This window comes from Nyctibius grandis, chromosome 6 (assembly GCF_013368605.1).
Source record: "Nyctibius grandis isolate bNycGra1 chromosome 6, bNycGra1.pri, whole genome shotgun sequence".
Lineage (NCBI taxonomy): Eukaryota > Metazoa > Chordata > Aves > Nyctibiiformes > Nyctibiidae > Nyctibius > Nyctibius grandis.
Genome location: NC_090663.1, coordinates 50,318,974 through 50,335,326, shown reverse-complemented (window position 1 = coordinate 50,335,326; position 16,353 = coordinate 50,318,974). Strand labels below are relative to the sequence as shown.

Sequence of the window (16,353 nt, the reverse complement as noted above, 5' to 3'; positions counted from 1 at the left end):
GTGGAATGGGAGGGGAGACAAACTGTCATTTCAAGTACATCACCATAAACTTAATATAATTTGACTTATATGTATAATATAAATATATATATAATATAATTATACATATATAATATTGACTCATCTATTATAATTAATATAATAGATGAGTAAAAATTCCCTTTGTAAGTTTATATTCCAGTTAAAATGTCAGAGGACATTTTGCTATTTAACAATTCAGGTTATATTCTTTCCTCAAACAATATATTAATATTAGATATAGGTTACCTTAGCAACTGTTATGAGTTGTAAAAGAGAATTCTGAGAAATGAAGATGTTTTAGTAAGCAACTAAAATACCGGCACCTTTTTTTTCTTTTTTTTTTTTCACACAAAAAATTGAACCAATTTTTTGAGATAAACACTGATTGTGATCTCAGAATGATACCATCAATACTCATTTTAACCCAATTACCATCAGGCAATCTTTACTTCATTGCTGAAACTTGTCCATGGCGTATAATTCACTCAATTAGGAAATTAGAGGAATAGGTAGCAATCACTGGGCAGAACATTACTCTCAGTGTAATAAATGCATACAGAGAAACAATTATTTGCCAATTAATTTATCAATATGTTTTGGAAAAACAATAATGTATTCAAACTTGGATAATGTGGCCATTATTTTGATGATGTGGTCATTGTTTTTCAGACTCCGATGCCTAATATTTCCCGTTGAAGGCAATGGGAACTGCTTGTTTAAAAATCTGTCTGTCACCAGTCACTCTGTCTGTATGACAAAGAACTAGAATTAAAACATCCAAAGATTTCAAAGGGCTATAAACTGGAAAGCATAACATTATCTACTATTGCAATTTCAATAGTATGCTTATCACTATATGAATAGAAATAATAAGCATTAAAATTGATGCAATAATAAATCCAAGGAATACCATTTGTAAACAGAATGATCCAACCATGACAATTTGGCACTATAACTATTGCCAGCTACCCCCCCTCAGGTAACCTGGCTATTATTTTCTCTTTCTCCTCTAAACCTCAATACACAGCAGAAAATCGAAAAGAGCTGCCATCCTTTTCCTGCAGCAGAAAATACCAGTGGAAGGCACAAGTGCCTTACTGCAAGGAAGCCATAGCCTATGACAGACTGTTACTGGACACAGAACACTGTACACGACAGAGTCAGAGCAGGGTGTAAAAGATCCATACGGAAAAGTTCACATGCTGTGCCCTGTGCAAGATGTGTTTCTCCCTGGTTCTCTTTGGGGATTCTCTAATTGCTTGATTAGGAAATTACATTTTGTAAGTATTTCATTAAAGAGAGAACATTGTGGAGTCTTTCATAAGTATACTCTCATACTTTATTAGGGAATTAGATTTAAAGAAAAATTAAGAATGGAAATGAGTGGTTTTTTCTTAAAATTGTGTTGTTAAAATGATTTTCCTCTGGTTTCAGATTCTTATGATGACATCACCTTAGTATTTTGCCACTCTCCCAAGTATTAACCACAAAATTTAGGCCAGCCCCTATCTGTAAATTATACACTGTCATTTCTGTATAGCACTAGCTTTGTAAGGCTTGCTTAATGATGCTCCTTAGGCTCACATAATTGTTTTAAAAATTATCATTAATATTTTTTAAACAGCCTGCAGAGAAAAGTTGGTTCTGTTCACTCTTTGGCAGCTTTTAATTTATTGATTTTCCAAATTCTCCCTATAACTTGTGAGCAGTTTCAGGCAATGAAATATCAAACCTTATCATGGAAATGTTATGATTTTTTTTTCTTTAACAGCATGACAAGTCTCTCTTCCAGTTTAAAGCAGCACCTTCCCAATGTAGTTTTTAAAAATATTAGATGCACTAGTAAGAGATACACAGTTCATAGAAAAGGAGGCAATAAATGACAAAATATAAAGGGTGGTCTACTTAAAACAATGGACAGCAACCACAGTCTCAGAAAATAATCACAGAAGTGATCTAAATTAATATCTGCAAAACCCCCTCACTATTTACTAGCACTTTTATATACAAACATTAGGTGTTGATTTCTCTTCCTCTGTTTAGTCTTAATTCTAAGAAAATGTATAAATAAATCCTCAACTACACAGAGATAGGTGCTAGTAGCTCGTGAAAGTAACAGCTGATTTTACTTTGCTCTTCCTCTGTCATGACATCACCTCAAAGGTGTTCTTAGGCTTTAAATTAAGTAGGAGTACAGCACTGCTCTGCAGTACATAACCAGAACATTTTGGTTTACTACAGCAGAGCAGAATGCTGCTGTCGGGTTGACAGTTGCCCAAAGACCTGCGCTTGTCCTTTGCCTCCATACAGTGGGTTTTGCACAAGGTTGAAGGTTCATCTGTCTCTCACATTTGCAAAATATCGGGCATTCAATCAGATCACCTCCATCACATCAAAGATGTGCAGGTTTGTTCGTTAAGTTCTAATTTTTAGATATGATTTGTCAGCAAAGTAATAAATTACTTCCAAATTCTATATTCTCTTTCATCCATGTAAATACCTACCTGTAAAAGTAACTCAATTTTTTATTCTTAATGACTGTTGGGAACATAATTGAAAAACCCTCTGACAATTTTTCATTTGTCTTTGTACTGTTGACTTGACCATCTATCTTTGATTTTTGGTGAAAAGCTGGGCTGTACTCTGAAGTGTTTTATACCACCAATTTCAAAACACTCTTATGAACCTTAATTCTACATTTATGTTGCATCAAAAGATATACTGCTATTTTAGGCACCTAATCACAAGGGTTTTTTCTACATGAAAGGTACCTATGACTTTCTTAAGCAGAAAGGCAATTTGAAAAAGTAAATACAGTATTTAAAGTTATATATATATTGACAGAGAGCAAACAACATGAGATCAATGACAGAATTTACTTTGACTAAAAGTCAAGAATTCCAAGCCAAAAAGGCATTACACAGATGACTCAAGAACAGGAAGTATTTTGTTATTAACTTTTGATTATTCAGAACACCTCACATTGAAAAGCCTGAAGACAAATATACACACACAAGTCAGAAGAGATCAGAGTGATTTTCAGAAGATAAGCTAGGGCGACCCTATTAACAGCTTACATATTAAAAGCCTACATATATGTGGCTAACTGTCCTGCCAGTTAGCAAGTTAAAAATGATTTGGCGTTTGGCCCTTTCCCCCAAGACATACAGATGATGACTGAGTGACTTTGATAATTTGGCTCAACTCCGTTATCTTACTCTCCTTGGCTACCTCGTCATTTTGGTCGTGTTAGCCAGCAGGGAAGTTCAGGGTCAGTTGCACAGAGTTAGCAAAATTGGTCTACAAAACAATAGATTTTAGATGTTTTGAAGTTTCAAAAATAGTGACCTTTTTACATTCACATGCAGGCAAAAGAAGTAGAAGAAAAATACTGAAAATAAAATATTTGAAAATTCAAATTTAAGAAAATATATTTACTATGCCAACTATTCACAAAACCATGAGGATACCGATTTCTAACAAAACTACCTTAGCACAGCATCTGTCTTGTTAAAGACGGTCATCCTGTTTAAAGAGTATTTGTCACACTGCTAGAAGAATATTTAGAACAAGAGATGTTTACCAAGAAACTCTTAAGTTAACTAAGTGCTACCAAAAGACACCAGAGCTACATACTGGACAATAAAGTGCCAGATTGATTTAATTATCTACACCACTACACTGAAATTCCCCTAACCACCTAACAGACTTACTCAGATGAGACCTGAGAACTGTTGTATGTGGTGTCAGGGTAGAGTTATTATGGAGTTCCCCCAAGGAATCCTTTTGCAGCTGAAAGGGAAGGGCTATTAGGAACCACCAACTTCACAATGCTTGTAGGACTACATGCAAGATTTCTTCCAAAGGCTGTGCCATCTGCTTTCACACCTCCACTTTTCAAGTGCCTTTGAACCTGGTCTTTCATGCACTAAATCACTCCCTTCAACTTGAAGCCCAGCATTTTATTTCTCCTCATAAATGATTCTTATTATTTTTCTTCCTATGATTTATTGCCTGGCTCAAAAGCAGAGTGAAACGAATGCTTAAGCAGCGTGAGCATTCTGCCTCTGGAAATGTCTTTTGCCAAAGAAATCACCCTCCATTTTCACATGCAAGGTTTTGTTTATTTCATTTTGGTTTTTAAACAATTACAGTTCTTCAACGACATACACCAGCTACCAGGAGCTAACATGGAAGCAACCTTCCTGAATTCCTTCTCCAGCACCCTAGCCAGGGACAATTGAAAGAACAGATGCAACTGCTTCGCGATTATCTAGACTTTCCCATGAAAACAAAACTGAAACCTTTTCAACAAAAATCCTGGCATCTTCGGCCAAACCTTTCATCATCATCAATAAAAAGGTTTTGAGTACTTATGAGAAGCTAACAAATGACAGCTCATAATCCCCATCTGTAACACCACAGGCCAGGTACTGCAAAGACAAGACAGGTGCAAATTTTGGTATTCCCATAGTGCTTATTATCTATGCCTTTTTAGAAACAAAAGGATTTCTCTTAACACCACTACCAATATCCCACATTAATCTTTCCACAAGCAAACTCTTACCCTGAAGCTACTATACAGTGTTATTACTCTGTCAAGAATTTTCTCCTGAATTTAAAGAGGTGCTTCCACCAGTCTGTGGAGTTAAGACTGTGCAGTCAGTCATCTACAGAAGCTGCTCCACAGCTGATTTGATCTCAAGTGTCTAGAGCTGCACTCATCATTCTGTTTTTTTCCACGCAAATCTGCTGTTCCTAAGAGCCTTTCAGATCTGGACCATATGTTAAAAAAAAACAGAGAAGTTGCACTGAGCAACTCTGTTCTGTCCCAAATTCTTTCCTTTCATTTCTGTTTTCCATCTTTTCCTAACAGAATTATGGTAAAAAAATTAGCACAGTACCACTCTAACTAGTTACTGCCTGTTTTGATGGGATGAGGCAATGGATAGGACTGTGGCATGACTAAGATATTAATAATGGATAGGGACACGACATAATGCAGCTAAAATAGCATAACTGAAAATTACGGTGCTTCCTGAAACCTAGCATCAAATGTACATTTGCTTACCTTTTTTTCCACTAGCAAGAATGTCAGACACAACACCTCAGTATTTGAAAGCACAAAAATTCTAGGACTGTGCCAGTTACACAGGGGATTACTTTGAGAATGGGATAGAGTCACTTTGCTTTGGAATTTGTAGAGAAGCCATCAGCATGCTTTCTCAAAAAGCTGTGAATAACATGTTGATCCTGGAAATTGGAAAAGGGATAGTCAACTAGACAATTATGTAATACTTAAAACGTGAAAAATAAAGACAAATGTAGCCCCCCCCAAAAAAAAACAGCAGGGGGTTTTTGTCTGTTTTCTTTTGTTTGTTTGTTTTTTGGGGTTGGGGGGGGGTGGTTTTGGTTTTTTTTTAAACCAAACATAGTAAACTAAAAGTAGCTTATATAACATTTAGTAAAGGATTAAATAAAAAAAAAATCACACACAAATAACTGAGAAACTGCACTATTTAGAATACATATGATCAATAAGACTGAACAAATAAATTTGAACCATGACTACAGAATAATTTTCAAAGGCTAAAGGAACATTTGAGCATCACTGTGAAATATTTGTGCTGAGGTAGCATCCAACAGCTCCAATTACATGGGATCCGTGAGTTTACAGTTTAAGTGACACATTTTTATATACATACATATCCCTCTTAAGTACAGGAGTTTGAAGTTTTTTTTCTATGAGGTGCCTACACAATCTGATTTTAGCAAAGGATGTTGTGAAGGCATGAAGTTTACCTGGGTTCAAGGGGTACATGGACAATTATTTGCAAGGAACGTCAGTTACAGATTACTAACTAGACAAAGCACACAGGCTCAGAGAATCCCCCTCTTCTGCAGAAAATAGCCGGTAAGTGGGGGGTACAGGAGGGGTGAAGAATCACAGGTGCCTGACCTCCTCCTAGTGCTCCCTGCCATCCATTTATGAGCACCACTGGTTGCAGGCTCCTGGGCTAGACAACTTTTGGGTTGACTGACATTTGGGAAACTGGGAAGGCAATTGGAAACTTGACACTTAGAAACTTGACATTACTGATAACTCTGTCAAATAATAATTTTCAAATTCACATGCCAATATACCTAACACATACTAATTGCTCTAATGTATTACTACTGACTGATAAAGACTAACCAGCTTGATCTGATCCTCATTCATTTGTAAAAGAACTGTTTTAGAAGTGAGATTTTGAGAAGGAAGAGATAATTGCTTTGAAGATCAGTTAAAGAAAAGTTGGTGCAAGTAGAGAATAACATATTATAGACTAATATTTATGTTGATACAGAGTGGCAGTATTATTCTTTTGTTAATTTCTTCTGTGTAATTGCTCTGATTAGACCTAATTCAGTCCTTCTTGAGTAAACTTAGTGAAAAAAAAAACACAACCAAAAGACTCAAATGCTACTTAAAAAAACGTTTATCAGTTAGCAAAATGGTAGCCATTTCATTAAGTAAAAAATTCACAATCTGAAACCTTTCAAACTCTGATGTCAAAATGCAATAAAAGACATTTATTTCTTTTTAAATCTTGAGTTTCGATATTTAACTGAGTTTTCTATAAGGATACACTCTCATAATGAGAACTCCCAGAATATACTCAGGACTACGATAATAAAATGTAATGGTTGAAAGTTATTTTCATTAGTGATGTGTTCCCTGCTCATTAGCAGGTGTAAGCTTCAATGTCTATTAAATCAAGTTGAATGTAACACCAAATGTAACTGCTGTAGTAATCCACAAGGCTAGTAATTCACCCCAGTACACCTTCCCTATGTACCATGTATTCTCTTCCTTGCGTCACTAATGCAGATTGGATTTTCCACATTACTATCTTTCCTGGACTTGTACACACTTTTTTTTCTATTTTCTCATCAGCTGGCAAAATATAGTTCTTTCAGATGGTTCCAAAACAGAAATAATGTTACTTAAGACCCCACATACACCAGCCAGACCACGCCCAGAGTCATGACATTCCAGGAGATTTTTGAAATTGTTCAAGACAAGACAAAAACATCCTTCTTACTATCTTTAACTTCTCTTGTAGACTTTTTGAAAACAACAGAGCACACAACATTAAAACTTACATATGCAAGAACACTACAATAAAGCAAATGATATACCATGTAAAAGTAATACTAATTTTCAAATTAAATAATTATGCATACATAAACTTCTGATGAAAATGCTATGAGACACACTAATAGTTTCCAATTAATAAAAAATATTCCCTGACAATATATTTGTTACTAAATTGAAATGTAATAAAAGCCTTTAGTAACTTACAGAAATTAAAGAAAAGAGATTGTCTCATGTATTCGCAATACTTCTCTAATATGGTTACTACACTTTTTCACTTTTTAAGGCATGTAAAGAGGTTAAACTTTGTTTGCGCTGAATTATCCTACTATCTGCTTTCATGTGGAAGGAGAGGGTTAATATGTGGTCAAAGACATAATTTAGGGAAAGGAGCAAAAAGGCTGCCTGCGTTTTCTTGACAGTTGCAGTACCCCATCTCTTGCTTATGGCAATCATTTCTGCTTGAAACAGGTTGCCAGAGTGATCTAACTTGTACATCATGCTACTGACGACTAAAAGAAGAGCAGTTTTCACAAGCACTTCTCCACCTCGCTTATTTTGGCTTCCCCTCAATATTGTCTTTCAAAAAGACAATTTTAAGACTTATGTGAGTGCTCCATAACCAGAATCAGTTATGTTACTTGTTGAACACTCCTGAAATTTTCAGGAAGAAATTCTACTGAAGCTGTTGAATAGAAAAAAAACAAAACATGACATTTGAGGTGTGGTAACATAATTGCATTTAATTTTGAAATTATTGTTACTTATTTAGAAATAAGAAAATAGGTTGATTTTTTATCTCTTTTGCCACAGTGAAACTGAGTGTGATATAAAATGTTTGTCCAAGACAACAAAACTACTTTGTCCTACAAATAGACAATGAAATTATTTCTGATTCTTTTCAGCCCGAACCACTGTAAAACTAACATCACAGAAAAATACAAAAGAAATAGCATATCCTATATATACTACACGAGAAACTACGTTTAAATTTTGGCCAGAGAGAAAGGAACCTAGTCCTTCAGAGTACAAAACTTGCTACCATGTAAACATATTCATTCCTTTTAAGAACTAAATGACAGCCAGTTTGGTTCAAAATGTCTCTCTTCCTTTTAGTCTCAGAAAATCCATACTGACATCTTAGGTTGTGCAGGTCAAGGACACACTTCCATGGACTTCTGTGCAGGCCCACAATTTTCCTAGATTGATTTCTAACTCGGTCTGTCTGCGAGTCTGCTTCACATACACAGATTTTTAAATTTTTGATGATGTCCATGTGACAATGCGATATGGTCATGGGAAAACAGTATGTTATGATTTGATTAGGGAACGTCCTTCAGAGGTTCCTTCTGCTTCAGAGGGGTTTTTTCCCCCTCTCATTGTAGTCCCATGGATAATAGCCATCCTTGGTTTTGTACTTTTTGTAGGTTTTATATTAACCTGAAGCATGTCACTCCTATCTATGTATTTTGGGGCTATCTTTAATGTCTCATTTAAGAAATTTGAAAGGAATTTCTCTTTAGACCTCAAGCACACATTTAATGCAAAAATAAATCTCCAAGGAAAGAGTTAGTTCAAAAACCTCTCTGATTTACAATGAATTTTTGCCACACAAAAAAAATTTAAATGATTTAATTTGCACGCTGGAGCCTCTTTAGGAGTTTGTTGACTTATCTGGGCTTAGGTTTCACTATACCTAATCAGTGGAAACTCTGAACACAGAGGTTTTGTTTAAGAGTCCTTCCCATCATATGAAAGTTTTTCACATCCTTTTTCATGTCATGTAGCATTGCAAAGCACTAAATAACACTTGTACACTCTCCTGCTGCTTCATACCACCTTGGCTTAAACAGCCCTGAAATAGTGTTATTTCCAAAATCTTTTGATTACTTCTTAAGAGAGTGTAGAAAAAAACCTTTGTTTAGGAGATCAACAATGTCCTTTATGGTGTTTCTGTATGGATTTTCCATTATTGCAGCCAAAGCTAAGCCTCTTGGGCTTTGGTACTGACATGTGATACACACACCTGCTATCTGTGAAGTCCATGGACTTTTGAAAGGAAGAGAATGCTAGATAAGAGCTTTCCTTTCTCTGTTCTATGAGTACGCACTTTTTCTATTAGTATTTAAATTTTATTTGCCTTTTTCATTAAACAAGCTCAATTAAAAAGGTTACACAAAATTAACATGCTCAACCCTAAAAGAACAAAGCTTAGCCAATTTGGATCAAATAGATGGCCCTAAACAGATTATCTGCACAATATTAAATTTAATCTTCATTACTCTTAATAGTAAGAGCACTACTAACAGCATCTCTGCACCAAAAGAAAAAAAAAATCTCTCTTGGATTGAAATCCAAGTAGCCATGCAGGTACTGCACCAAAATCACAAAACACCTGCCAAATCACTTTTAAACCAGGTCAGTCTTTAAGCAGCTTCTTGGAGTTTCCTCTTCATCTTCACTTGCATAGAAGAGGGTTAAGTCTGTTCTTTGCAAAGGTCTTTGGCATGATCTTTGATGACAAATGACATGCAACCATATGCCAAAAAAGAAGGGGAATACAGTCACCCCCAGCTTCAACTTTAACTGGAGCTGCTTTGTTCTGAGTGCTCTGAATAATTAATAACTACTTTGGCAATCAGTCATGCATTCCTTAATGGCACCTCAGGCATCAAGTATCCCATTCACCCGCTCCCCCAAGTAACAATGGACTTTATTACATCAAGTTTTCTCTGCCAAACTTGTAACTGACATAATTTAAACTAAACAAGTCACTAGGAAGACTGAAGCCCAAACATATAAGAGTTTATAAGGTTTCCCTCAATTGCATGTGGCTACTATCTGGATTAGAGCTGTTACTGGGGGCAAGTGAGAAGGAGGGGAAAAGAAATGAAATATGGATTGCTTTTGCAACAACGTTCTAGGGGGGTTTAGGTATAGTGCTGCCAAAAACATGACTCTTAATAAATGCATAGCTGAACAGTCAAAATGCAGAACAACCACTAAGCAGCCCTTAGTGAATAAAGCAGCTCACCAGTGAGCACAGACTAAGTGACAGGGCAGAGCATGAAAAGAGTGACTAAGAATAACAGCTGTGCTGAAAGGAGCATAATAGTTTTGAAATAACACAAACTACATTTTCTTGGTAAGAATAAACTTTTTCAACACTTCCTTCCACTTCACAGTATTCCAGACAAAATTAACTTGCAACTATAGAAGAGAGGAAAGAAAAGTGGAGTTTGACCAGAATTACACATAGTTCTAGATGTACCTAGGGTACATAATTTGGAATGGAAGAAATTAAAATAATTAAACTGTAATTAAACTAGAATCTGAAGAAAAGCTTCATGTTTTCCTCAAGGAGCATTCTGCTTGGATACAGTATGTGCACTGCTTTGATGTGGTGTCTTACAACCCCATGGTAAACCTTTCTAGAAAATGATGTTGCATCTATTGACGTTGGAACTGCTGCGAGTCCTTTTGAGTGACTAAATCTTAGAAATAACGTAATCAGATCAATAGCCATTCTCCCCCTACTTATTCATCATGTGAAAAGTTGGTTTGAAATATAATATACAAAGTAGAAATATATATATACAATAAATTACAGCAGATTTAAACAAAGCCATTTCTCTTGCTCTTTAAAAGACCTGAAAATGTGTCCAGTGCCCCTCTCTGTGTGTGGCCTCCAAATACAGAAACAAGCTTGCACTGTTTTATTTCAGTTTTGCTTCATTTCTCCCCAAACAATCTCTCATTGCTAGTCTACCAGGCATCCCCCCCTCCCCCTCTTGTCAAAAAATGAGGAAAAAAAATAATTTAACGGTTTAGGACCAATTCATTGAAGTGAATCACTAAATGAATCAGTTATGTTTTTGCAAGAATTATTTAAAATTTACACTCGTTCCTATAGCTGACATCTTTTTTTTGCGGGGAGGTGGGAGGGGAGGGTGGGCTGTAAATTTTAGTTTCTCTTGAAATATTGGATGAGATAGCATTATCATTTTAAAGAAAAACACCTTTTTTGGCTTCAATTTTCAACTGCTTTAGGTACAAGAAGCAGGTCCAATCCTGCAACTCAGCAATATATATTTCATTTACAATCTGCACTCTGAAATGTGAAATTGTATTTTGCATGGCTTATTAAGACATAATTTTTGATGAAAAAGATCACAGCTCTTTTAAAGAGAAACTTGGAAATTAATCCTCACAAATAGATAAGCAGTTATTATACTGCACATTTTGGGGCTTGTTCTGAATTCCTATGACGTGCAGTGGGCTGCTCTTGCTTGTTACATATGTGAGAGATAACATGCTTCGTTTCTAAAACAGTTTGTATGTATACTTCTTATTCTATATGAGCTTTGTTAATGGGGAAAAATGAGGAACTAAAAATGCATCAGCTCTGTTTTTGATGTTGAATAAGTGATGTAAATATTTTGAAGATTAAAGAATTGTTTTGCAAGTGTTGATAATTTAATTGTTATAGCCAGTTTTCCCCATCAGATGTCACGGAATAAACTCAGTCCATTTGTACAGCATGGCATAAAGATAATTATATATATACTGTGTTATTTTTAGGTGCCTTTATTTAGTCCATTCCACAGAAATTGGATCATACATAAGTCTGATAGATATGTAGCAGGTAGGATGTAATACTAGAGCTGCAACAACAAAATTTGGCATCAGCCCACAAATACATCTTTCTAGGGGCTTTCTTTTACCATTTTCTAAAAGTAAACATATTTATTACATTCTGCCCTCGGGTGTACAAAAGTTTAAACCTGGCCATATTTCAAGTTGTTTTGGAGACTGATTGACATTTTATTTAATTTCCAAATTCATCATTATCTGGTCATACTATTCTACTAACAAAAGAGTCTAACTCACAAAAGAGTAAAATATGCAGAACAAACCTTTAATCACTTTAGGAATAGTTCTTAGTTAGGCCTAAATATTTAAAAATACTTATAAGAAAAAAAACAGAAAATAACACACATCTATATATGCACACCACACACACTCTGCTACACTTCACTGACATCATCATCAGTATGCTAAATATATTATGTAGAAGATCATGTATTGTTGAAAAGATATGCAGAATTGTTCTTCGCTGCTTCTCAGTAACTGAAGTTTTGCAAATGGGGAGAAGAGTCAAAAATGGCAAAAGCAATAAGCAAGCCAAATGTATTTTGAGTGAAGTGCATGTCAGTGTGGTTACAACATGAATTCTTTTGATCAATTTTTTATTGAGCTTGCAGATATTTTCCATGAACCAAATACCACAGACCACAAGATTACTTACAAGATTCACAAAGTGAATTATGAGGAATTTAACAAAAATACTCCTTGATCCCTTTAAATATGGAATACCTATTCTAAAACGAGTCAACTCCTGTTCTGCTCCACTTTAATATTTCAGAACATTATCTCAGCCTTAAATATCTGTAAATGTTGTTTTGCTATCACAGATGTTTCATTTGGTGAAAAAAGGTAACAGAAATCTGCTGACAGAGAAAAAAGTCACATTTTAGACAATGATTATTGTTTAACACCTGCGATTTACAAGCATTAAGCAACATTCAAGAGAAGTCTAAAGTACAGTTTCCAGGTAAAATGCAGTGGAAAATGAGTATTATGCATTGTCTGCTTTGTCACTATAATAAAACAATCCAGAAGCATAAGAACTTTTCTGGTTTTGAACTAGGTATAATCATTTGGTTGTGTATGTCTATTAGCAGCTGACTAGTAAAAACATTAATTTCTTCAATCTTCTTTGTAACTTCCCAATGCTCTTTATATGTCACATAGCTGATTTGTATGCTGATTTTCCTTCTCAAAGCTAGAAATTTTTTTTTTTCACAGTACCGTGTTAGGAATGCAAACATTTTATTGAAGTTTCCACACAAACAACCGAGCCCACAACTTCCCAGTCCAAAGCCATCCAAGAAGAACCACAAGAACACTCAGCTAGTTAAAAAACAGAAACAAAATGCACAATTCTGGAAGACAGGTTGCTCATTATTATTATTATTATTATTAAGAAATAAACAGCAATTAATCCTAAGCTATTAAAAGATTCGTTTGAGCTACCACTTCAAAGATTTTGTTTTCCTGCAATGTTCCAATCTGAAACATGTTACTTACTGGCATAAGAAGCGTATAATGGATGCAGAATCCAGGTTCAGAAGGAAAATATTCATCAGACACAAATCTTATTCTGATCTGGTTTCCTTTGGAGATTTGTCTGCTTGGCACACTACTGGAACCACACCAGCGCCCTAAAACAGTGCCATCACTAGGCTCTTCAACTTCTACAAAGTCATACCTGCACAGAAAAGAAAATTAAATGTTTATTTACTGGTAAAATTTCTCTAAACTTCCTGCTTTAATCAATGAACTGACTCTTCATCTTGCAATTTTTTTTTTTTTTTTTAATGCTAAATATTTGCTACCAAAGCCAGTTATTTTAAACTTAGCTTCCAAGTTGCTACTGGCTTAAATACATAATAAAATCATGCAGTGAGGTTAAAAAAATATAAGCAGAGTTAGCATTTTGAAAAGACCCATGAGTATGGTTTTGTTTGTTCCTTTTACGGAAAGCAATTACATGTGGGATAGGGCAGAATAAAGTCAGAGAAAAAAGACTGAAATTGCCTAAGTGTGGCACAGTAATTCATACTGCAATAGCACCAGCAGTACACTGCATGTCACCAGCGAAAGTTCAGGGGCTTTTTGGTATGGAAAACTTGCCCTCTTGTAATATTAGTGGTGAATAAGCTCCTGAGGTTAAGGTGGCTTGCGGAAACTTGGAAGAGATTTTGAGTTTATGCATATCCCAATGAAACATTTGTGGAGCAAAAACCTAGGTGTACTGCGTGTCAGAAGGAAACTGATATTTTGGTAATATTGACAAAAGAGATATGGGTTGGGAGCTTTGAGAGAATGAAACATATTAAGTTTTATTTGGTTTCATTGGTTTTTAACATGTGGTCTGGGTATCCCTGGGGATCTGTGAACAACTTCAAATAGGTCTATGAAAGGTAACTAAGAAATGCCAGTCAACTGCCATCAATGAGCTTCAATACGCCACACAAAGGTTCTCACTTCCACTGGAAAATCTTTAGGGGGTTCCCAAGTCATAAAACCATTGAAAGCCACTGCTCTAGAAGGTACGTCTGGTTTCAGTGCTTTAACCTGTTTCATGTCAGTTCCCCAGCTGCCCACTGACACAATAAACACTGAGCATTTCAGCTGGGTTTTCCCTGTTGCAGCTTGAAACCTTCCAAGCCCCAGCGGCAGCACGGCCCAGGGGCTCGGGAAGGCAGGAGTGCCTCGGTTAAAGCAAGGCAAGCCTTTGGAAGTCCATGGCTGCAGCTTTCCAAGTCATCGTTTTTACTTTTAAACCACAACTTGTACTCTAAGCATAAGCATAACACACCTCTGAGAAAGTTTCAAGGTTTCTGATATTTTTATGTTCTCTTACATGTGTAGTCATATACTAAATACATCTCACGTAAAACTAAGTTGGTAAAGAGCATTGAATTCTTTTCAAGGGTACAAACAGTCCTACTTCTGATGATAGCAAATACTCATGCTTTAAAAAACATCCACACACACTCTACCAAATATGCCAAGCAATATTTAATGTGAAAATTATTACCTCATAAACATTTTCTACTAAAGCCTTTTCTGGATTTTTTTCAGTAAAGCTAATCTTTATAATGATTCCCAGTTCCCTAGTTAGACAGCAGGCAATAAATTCTTGTGTTGCATGTTTGTGCAAGACTGTCTTGCACATTTATTATCTCCATTTAAAGGACCAGTATTTTTTCCACTTAATTAAAAATGAATGCAATGAATATGCTCATTAACTGGGTTCAAAATCCATTACTGCCATGTACCACAGTTTTAAATCTTTGTTGAACTTATGATACTAATTACTTCAGCACCATCTTTTTTTTCCCCCAAACACTAACTAATTCCTTTAACTGATCCACCAGTGTTTTTACTTTATGATCAGGTATACAACTTATTACAAAGGCAATGTGTACATTAATTGTACTAAGACTTCAGGGCTCAGTGCATTTATCAAATTGATTTTGAGCATTGAATTTTTTTTTTAGATCAGCTTATCAAGTTTCTAAAGATAACTTTTTTTTTTTTAGTTAAGAATATGAAATCATTATCTACTTTTCTAATTTGTAAAGAATGAATAAATTAGTCATTGTGTTTATTGACTTAAGCTTAAGATGTTTGAGGGGTTGGGCATAGTATAGGTGCTTCTACGTAACTTTCTATTGCATCCTTTGGTCTCCTGGCACCTGTGAAGTAAAAAAGAAACTCAAATTCCACAGTTTAAATCCTAGACCCTTAAAATAAAAGCTAATTAATTCCATTAGTTGAGAGGTAAAATAGAAGGAAAAAAGTATTCTAAAAATCCCAAATAAAATTCAGCTTTCTGATATACACAACAGACGCAGATAATTCTGTTTGTCAGGGTGTTTCTTCTGTATTCAATTCTTTTCTCCTTGATCTTTGTACGTGGTATTTGTAAATAAGCTGTCATTTGTAATCACAATAATTTCTGATTTTTCTGTGTGTTACCAATGTTACCTTGATTGACAGGTTTCTCAATCACCCTTCTCCCACCCTAACACCATTCTGATCATCAGAAATCCACTTGTTTCCAAGTGATCAATCTGGAAACACTCTAATCGTTATATCACACTTACTAGTAACACGCTGAAGTGTGCACAATTACCAATATCACTGTTTAAGGGATTTACTATAACCTATTTTATAAGCCAGTTGAACATAATTTTCTCATGGCAACACGGTACAGTACGTACGGCACTAAGCAGTTTACAATGATTACTCCATTTCTGCAATGTCTCCCTCAGGACCTATAGAGGATTTCTGTTCTTTTATGTTCAACAAACAAGTCCAGTGCTGTACACAAAAATTTCTGTTTTCAAAAGCAAATACATGAGATACGAGTATAGGTTTCTTACTGCTGAACACAAATCTAGGTGGAGATCCCTGCACAACACAGATATTTCACCATCAGCAAGGGGAATCTTTAGAAATTCTGTCTACATCAACAGAAAAAAGTGCCTCACATGTTTCCTGGACATAATAACATTTTTAGCCAGTAACTTTATTCCTATCAGTTATCTAGGCTGAATGTG

The 16,353-nt window shown here is 35.4% G+C and overlaps 1 protein-coding gene across 1 annotated transcript in view; it reads right to left on the bottom strand.

Annotated features, from left to right (window-relative positions):
• PDGFC (platelet derived growth factor C) overlaps nt 1-16,353 on the bottom strand; it is a 151,670-nt gene that overhangs the window by 23,240 nt on the left and 112,077 nt on the right. Inside the window, exon 3 of the mRNA XM_068404159.1 lies at nt 13,310-13,490. Coding sequence (XP_068260260.1) covers nt 13,310-13,490 — 181 coding nt within the window. The remainder of the gene's footprint in view (nt 1-13,309; nt 13,491-16,353) is intronic.